This window comes from Rhincodon typus, chromosome 3 (assembly GCF_021869965.1).
Source record: "Rhincodon typus isolate 14 chromosome 3, sRhiTyp1.1, whole genome shotgun sequence".
Classification (NCBI taxonomy): Eukaryota; Metazoa; Chordata; class Chondrichthyes; order Orectolobiformes; family Rhincodontidae; genus Rhincodon; species Rhincodon typus.
The window spans coordinates 63245212-63253201 of NC_063334.1; the positions used below are offsets into that span (position 1 = coordinate 63245212).

Sequence of the window (7990 nt, forward strand, 5' to 3'; positions counted from 1 at the left end):
TATTCATTAATGGGATGTGGGTCTTACTGGCTAGGGCAGTATTCATCACCAATTCCCAGTTGCCCCAGAAGATGAATGTGAGGGTCCTCCTTGGATAGCTGCAGTTTTAGGCTTTAAGGACACTAACAGTGCTGTTCAGAAGGGATTTTCAGGATTTTTACATTGAGTGAACAGCAGTATAATTCCAAGTCATGATGGTCTGAGGCTTGGAAAGGAACTTGCAGATGGTGGTCTTCCTATGCGTCTGCTGCCCTCGTCTTTCTAAGTGATAGAGGTCACCAGCTTGGAACTTACTGTTGACAGTCTTGGTAAGGTGCTGCAGTACATTTTGTTTTGTAGCCATTGTGTGTCAGCAGTGAGGGGAGTGAGCATTGAAGAGGTGTTAATCAAGCAAGATGCTTTGGCTTTGTTGGCATTTAGCTTCTTGACTGTTGTTGGAGTTGCGCTCATCCAGGTAAGTGGAGAGCATTTTTTTCACACTCCTGACTTTGTGCCTTGAAGATGGTGGACTGGCTTTGGAGAATGACAAGGTGAGTTATTGACCAAAGAATTCTCAGCCTCAGACCTGCTCTTATATGGCTCATTTAGTTCAGTTCTTAGTTTCAGATGATGTTGATAGTGGGGCATTGAGTGATGGTAATGCCTTTGAATGCCAAATGAGATGGATAGATTCTCTTAAATTGGAGAGGGTCATTGTCTGACATTTATGTGGCATGAATGTTACTCGCCACTTAGCAGCCCAAGCCCGAATGTTGTCCAGGTCTTGCTGGATATAGGCAGAAACTGCTTCAGTACGGCACTGGAGTGTTCACCTTAATGTTTATACTCAAATCCAGTAACAGCACTTAGACCTAAGCCTTCTGGCACAGAGTTGAGATTGCTACCTACTGAGCCATTACGTTATATTTGAAGTTGTCAAATATTTGAATTGCGGGACTTATATGAAAAGGGTATTCAAATAAGGCACAAAGTATTATTTTTGTTTTAATGTAACTTTCATATAATTGCTAATTTTGTGTAAAATGATCCAGTACAAAAAAAAATCACCTGAGATAAAAAAAGCTCAAACATTTATGCAATCATCATACCACTTTGTTTTCAAACATAGTCATTTATTTATAACATTAATGTGATAATATTTTGACAGATTGACAAAGAGCAGTACGATAAAATTCTCAATTTAATTGAGAGTGGGAAGAAAGAAGGAGCCAAGCTGGAATGTGGAGGTTTGCCATGGGGAGATAAAGGATTCTTCATACAGCCAACAGTCTTCTCAGAGGTTACAGATGAAATGCGGATAGCCAAGGAGGAGGTAATGTAGCTTCACACATGCCAGCTTCTCGTACAACTACATAATTCAGACTTGTACTCTTAAATAATTCATCGGAAAAAGCAAGGTCATTATTGTTTTGTTTCATAGAAGAAGTATTCTCTTTCAGCACCTATTGTGATACCTATTGTGAAACCTTAGTAGGAATGCTGGCCTTGACTGATGTTTGATTCCAGTATGTCCTCAATAAGCATACTTCCCCAGCTCTCAAACAAGCTGATAACAGACAGAATTTCCTAATGGTGGAGTGCTCCGTGTTGTGGGAGGAGAGTCTGGCACAGTTCTATCTCATAAGAGAAGCAAGCCTACTGGTACTAGTCCCAGAATACCACTTAAAACAGCTATAATCTCTGTAGCCCAGATCATTCAAAGTGATTTTTTAAAAATCAGCAAACTTAGAAACTGGGAATATCATGAGAAAAATCAGATTTCACTTTTTTTTGTTAAAAGAAAACTACAATATCTTCAAATTAGTTTAAATTTTTAAACTTCAATACAGCTTCATGTATTAAGATGATATATAAACAGAGGTTGATTAATGCTTTATATTAGCAGCTTTTACACAATCACTATCATTGTTAATGTTTAGAAATATGCCCTCAGTTACCTTAATTATCTTTTTGCAGGTCTGTCGTTAACTTGATTTAATCGCATTTGTTTATCTTAACAAGCGATTTTTTAAATTCTGTTGAGAATTTTCCCTTGTTTTGAAATTATTGCTGCTCGATTCTGGAAGGCAAGAACTCAAACTTGTATCACTGTATTGAGTTCCATATTTATTCAAGTCACAATTCAACAAAGTGTGAGCTTGAACAGTATATTTAGCAGTCTGTTTAGTCATGAGACCATAGCGAAGAAACTCTCCATAATGGGGGAGCCTCTCTGTCAAGGCAAAAGTAATGGTGCTGCTGAGAAATCATGAGTCTACCCCAAACATAACTCTTCCCATTCTGTTTTTTTTTGCAGGCACAGGAATGGGGTTGGGGCGCATTTCACATTTGTGTATCTTATATATTGCTAACACATCAGCTGCCTCCAGTAAAGTGGAATTTTGGAGTTTGAAGCCCAAGGTGTGCAGTTTAGGTCTGATAAGAGCAGGTCTGAATTTTATGGATTCAGATGAATAGCAAGACACCCTTTTAGAGAGGCAAGGTACCTCTTTGGATCTGGTCCTGGGATAGCTTTAGCGGAGGTAAGAGGCCTTTTGGTAGAAGTCAGATGCCCTATGGAATTAAGAGCAGGCATAAATGGTCATAAACTCATTACTCAAGTTCATTAGGACTGTCAACAATCCTGTCAAAATTAAATATCAAAACTGCAAACTCAAATGGGGTTTCATGAATGAGAGTGGTTTTCTTTTCAACATAGTGGTCTGCAGTAGGTGCAGAACTTTAATACAACTAATCTCTACATTGGACTTGAGATCTTTCCATGATGGATGTTAGGTGAATTGGCATGTTAGATGTTAGAACTAGTGTTCGTTAGGAGGAGTGGGTTAGCATAAGTTGGCATTAATTTGTCACAGTAGCTATGGAGGGCCATGGGCATGGGTGAAATGACATATGTTGGCATGTAGGGTACGAAGGGCCATATGGGATCTGGGGGGCATAGTTTGGTAATCGGGGTGTGGAGGACCATGGTGTTGGATAGAAGCATAATGTAGGATGAGTTGGCATGGATGAGGCATAGGCAGTATGGGGAATGGGAGAGGTGACCTCTTTATTAAACTTCAATTTTGTGCTGGTGCGCCAAGATAGTCCTGTGCATCCTCCCTCTGCACAAGGCAACCTTTAATCTAATTCTGGGTCACCCAGACCACATCTGAGGTTTGCCACACCCTGGAATGAAAATCTGTCATGCCCATCCACTTTTTTTCTGGGTCAGTTTGTGGAGCCAAGGGTTGTCTCTCTCTGGTTCTGAACTGCCAAACAAGGAGCAAAATTCTCAGCCCTTGAAGTTTCTTCAGCCATTATTTGCTGTAATCACTATAACAAATAGATATTGTTTAGTGTCACTATATAGAAGAAACATTTGGGAGAAATCTCATTTCTGTGGCAAACAATGTGGAAATTAGTTGTAGTGAAATTTTGTACAATTTCTTTTTGAATACATTTATGTTGTCACTGTATATAATGACCAAAACATTTCAATATTCTTCTTGCAAGTGTTTGGAAGGCATTATTTGAATTTTAGAAAGAAAATAGCTAAAATGGCATAACTTACATAGCAATGCTTTTAAATATGATTGATGCATTTATACTATGTGAATACAGTACAAATATTGATAAAGTAAATGTGTATAAATTTTTGAAGAAAATAAAGAGCTGTGGATATTGGAGATCTGAAACAAAGCAAAACAGAAATTGCTGGAGCAACTCAGCAAGTCTCGCATCATCTATGAAAAGAAAACAGAATTAACTTTTTGAGTCCCGTTCTGACAAAGAGCCACTGGATTCAAAATGTTAACTCTGCTTTCCCTCCATAGATGCTGCCAGACCTGTTGAGTTTCTCCAGCAATTTCTGTTTCTTTTGTGCATTAATTCTTGTCTTCTTAACAATGTCTTTCCTCTTTCTATATCAAAAATATAGATTTTTGGACCAGTGCAACAAATTATCAAATTTAAAACCGTAGATGAAGTTATCAAAAGAGCCAACAACACCCATTATGGCTTGGTTGCTGCTGTTTTCACCAAAGATATTAATAAAGCGTTTACTGTTGCTTCAGCTCTTCAGGCTGGAACTGTGTGGTAAGCATTTTTTGAAGCTTTTTTTAATAGTACGTGGTAACATTTCAATGAACTAGAAGTTCTATTGCACTGATTGCATTGCTAAACATATTAATATTCCAATAGGGTCAATTGCTACAATGCCATGCATGTTCAGAGTCCTTTTGGGGGATTTAAAATGTCTGGAAATGGTAGAGAAATGTAAGTATCATAAAAAATAATTTTTAATATTTAAGACTTGTGCACGTATTTAGTTCAATGCCATTGTGTGCTACAAAATATATGCAAATTTATATCAACAAAATTCATTAAATGCACATTGGTGGAGGGAGGGATGTAATTACATTTTCCACTTTGAAGGATCATAGGTTTTACAGAAAGATAAGAAAACTTGAAAGTAGCAAGATAAGAAAATCAAGGATCAAAGTTCAGATGAGTATTGCGTTAATTTTAACAGGAAATCCAATGGTGGAGAAATTTATTTGTTTAAAAGGCTTACGTCAATCCACCAGACAGGCCATTATGTGTGCTCTTAATGACTTAGCTGTGGTGAATGAACATTAGTCTCCATGACATCAATAGTATGTGAACACATTCCCCTCTAGAAGGGATCAAGGTACAGATTTTAGCGTGGAATGATTGTGCATAATGCCAAAATGGCTGTTGTACATACACAGATGCAGTCTGTGAGACATCAGTGGCCACAAGACAAGTGCAGGAAATGTCTACGCATCCACTGCTGATGAGGGGCTGGGGAAATGAGGTGGAGGTTGAGACCCTGGCAGGGTCAAAGGTCAACACTGAGAGGTGGAGCGAGGGAGGTCTGCACCACGAGCAAGGATAGCAGCCTCCACTTGTTTGATTTCTGCATCACTTTTTATACAAAATTTATCGCAAATTCTGAAGAACCTTTCTTCCTGCAGTGCCATCTTTGAGACTGTCGGCTGCTTTGCATTGCTTGCCACAGATGTCAGCTTTCTTTTTGCTCACATGCACTCTTTGTGTCATCTACAGTCTTTAAATTACCGCTCATACCTGTTTACATCACAGGAAATCTATCTTGACTATCTTTGTGGCAGAGATGGAGAGCTCTACTTTCACCTCAGAGGTGGGAAACATGAACTGGATCTGATTTTAGTTGAGACACACAAAGCTGGTGGGAAACTGATTTCAGTTCAGATTTTTCACAGGGTTGAGCCCTTAATTGACATGGAGAAGAGTTTTCTTTATGTATTTTTAATCAACTTTCAGATGCTTTAAGACACATCTTTTGAGCATTTGGGACCTGAACCTCCTGACCCAATGTTAGAAACACTCAATTCATTCCTCATGATATCAAGAAACTGTTGCAGAGACAGGATACTGCAAAGACTATGGGCCCTGACAACATTCCAGCAATAGTACTGAAGACTTGTTCTTCAGAACTTGCTAGCTAAGCTCTTTCATTACACTTACAACACTGGCAGCTACCTGATAACGTGAAAAATTGGCCAGGAATGTCCTGCACACTAAAATCAGAATAAATCCAACCCACCAAATAATGCCCCATCAATCTACTCGCAATCATCAGTAAAGTGATGGAAGATGTCATCAACAGTGCTATTAAGCAGCACCTGCTCAGCAATAACCTGCTCAGTGACGCCCAGTTTGTGTTCCACCAGGGCCACTCAACCCCTGTCCTCGTTACAGCCTTGGTTCAAACATGGACAAAAGAGCTGAATTCCAGAGGTGGTGAGAGTGACAGCCCTTGATATCAAGGCCGCATTCGACTGAGTGTGGCATCAAGGGGTCCTGGAAAAACTGGAATCATTGGGGGCAAACACTGTGGTAGTTGGAGACATACCTGGCATATAGGAAGATGGTTGTGATTGTGGAAGTGAGCCATCTCAGCTCCAGGACATCTCTGCAGGAGTTCCTCAGGGTAGTGTCCTAGGCCCAACCATCTTCAGCTGCTTCATCAGCGACCTTTCCTCCATCATAAAGTCAGGAGTTGGGATGTTTGCCGATGATTGCACAATGTTCAGCACCATTCATGACTCCTCAGATACTGAAGCAGTCCATGTCCAAATGCAACAAGATCTGGACAATATCCAGGCTTGGGATGAAAAATGGCAAGTAACATTCACACCACACCACAAAAATGCCAGACAATGACCGTCTCCAATAAGAGACAATCTAACCACTGCCCCTTGATATTCAATGGTGTTACCATAATTTATTCCCCCACTATCAACATCCTTGGGGCTATCATTGACCTGAATTGAACTCGTCACATAATCACTGTGGCTACAAGAGTATGTCAGAGGCTAGGAATACTGTGGGGAGTAACTCAACTCCCCAAAGCCTGTCCACCGTCTACAAGGCACAAGTCAGGAGTGCGATGGAATACTCCCCAGTTGCCTGGATGGGTACAGCTCCAACAACAGTCAAGAAGCTTGACACCATCAGGACAAAGCAGCCCGCTTGACTGGCACCATATCCACAAACATCCAGTCCCTCCACCACTGACATACAGTAGCAGCAGTGTGTATTATCTCAAGATGCACAAAATATTACTGTGGTTTTATCCTCCATCTTCTGTTGTATGCAAAAATCCACCAATCCACCACATTAAACATTCATTCCCTCCAATGCCAATGCACAGTGGCAGCAGTGTAGGCTGTCTGTAAAATGCCCTGCAACAACTCACCAAGGCTCCTTTGCCTTAGCATTGACCACTTTGAAGGACAAGAGGGTGGGAACAACACCATTTGCAAGTTCTCCTCATCACTTGGAACTGTATTGCCATTAGTTCACTGCCAAAGGATTACTATCAGAAACTTCTTTCCATAGAGCATTATTAAAATACCTACACTATACAGCAAAGTTGGCTCACCACTCCCTTCTAAAGGGCACTTAAGTATGGGTAATTAATGCCAATCTAAACAATGGTGCCCACATCCAGTGAAGAAGTAATAAAACTCCATGTCTCTCCTTGAGGGAAAGAAGCATTTTCACATATTGGTAAAAAGCAGGTATTCCTATAATTAAAGCTGCAAACCCCTTGATGTTTCTCTTGATTTTGGAAAAGTTCTTCTTCAGTTACTTCCAAGTACAATGAACACAATTATCTGAGCAAAATTACTGAATATTATTCTTTTTATCTAGGGGAGAATATGGTCTCCAGGAGTACACCGAGATTAAGACCATCACCATCAAAATTCCACAGAAGAACTCCTAAAATATTCTAAATTAAAATGTATTGAGCCTGAAGAAGTAGAAAAGTCTAAAAGCCTCACCTTGTTGAGATGTATCCAAAGTCGAAAGTAATGTATCTGTTTCATCTGTGTAGTTTCTCAATGATGTGGGCTTGTATTTTACAGCTGCTTTGCCCCAGAAAGTATAAATATTGTATCAAAATAGTACATACCTGTTTGTGTTTACACAGCAGATCAGAAATGAAAAAAAGTTTGACAAATAGTTAGTTTGGATAGTTTTTGTTCATAACATTTGAGGTTTTAGTTGTTTAAGACACTCAGCTCATCTGACTCCATCAATCAAAATGATGAAGGCTCTATTTTTTAAAAGCACTTATTTTCTTCATTTGGCATTTGTATCAAACGGGTCTGAAATTCCGTTATCAATTCATATCCTACAGATTGTACAATAAACATTAAAATGTGTTCCCACTGTTTTTCCAATCATTTCTGATAGTTAAAAGATTGTATAAATAGTATCAGAATACATTTAGTAAAAAGTAAATGTATTAGTTTGAGATAACTGAGCAAACATGGAGCCTTAGTACCTCTACCAGTCAAAATGAAATTTCTCAGCTCGAACAATGAGATCTCCACTACAATTCAACCATATTGTTGAATGAGAGAGTTCACTAGTTTTATTTTTAAACTCCCTTAAGAATACTTGCATTGTATAGCATCTTATCACGATTCTCAGA

At 39.3% G+C, this 7990-nt stretch overlaps 1 protein-coding gene across 5 annotated transcripts in view; it reads left to right on the plus strand.

The window, feature by feature from the left end:
* LOC109927365 (aldehyde dehydrogenase 1A1-like) overlaps window positions 1–7736 on the plus strand; it is a 97089-nt gene extending 89353 nt beyond the window's left edge. For all 5 annotated transcript variants that reach the window (XM_020527364.2, XM_048595142.1, XM_048595139.1 and 2 more), the window contains exons 11-14: window positions 1148–1312; window positions 3920–4077; window positions 4183–4257; window positions 7204–7736. In XM_020527364.2, the coding sequence (XP_020382953.2) occupies window positions 1148–1312; window positions 3920–4077; window positions 4183–4257; window positions 7204–7276 (471 nt within the window). In that variant the 3' untranslated portion in view covers window positions 7277–7736. The remainder of the gene's footprint in view (window positions 1–1147; window positions 1313–3919; window positions 4078–4182; window positions 4258–7203) is intronic.
* Window positions 7737–7990: the final 254 nt, after the last annotated feature.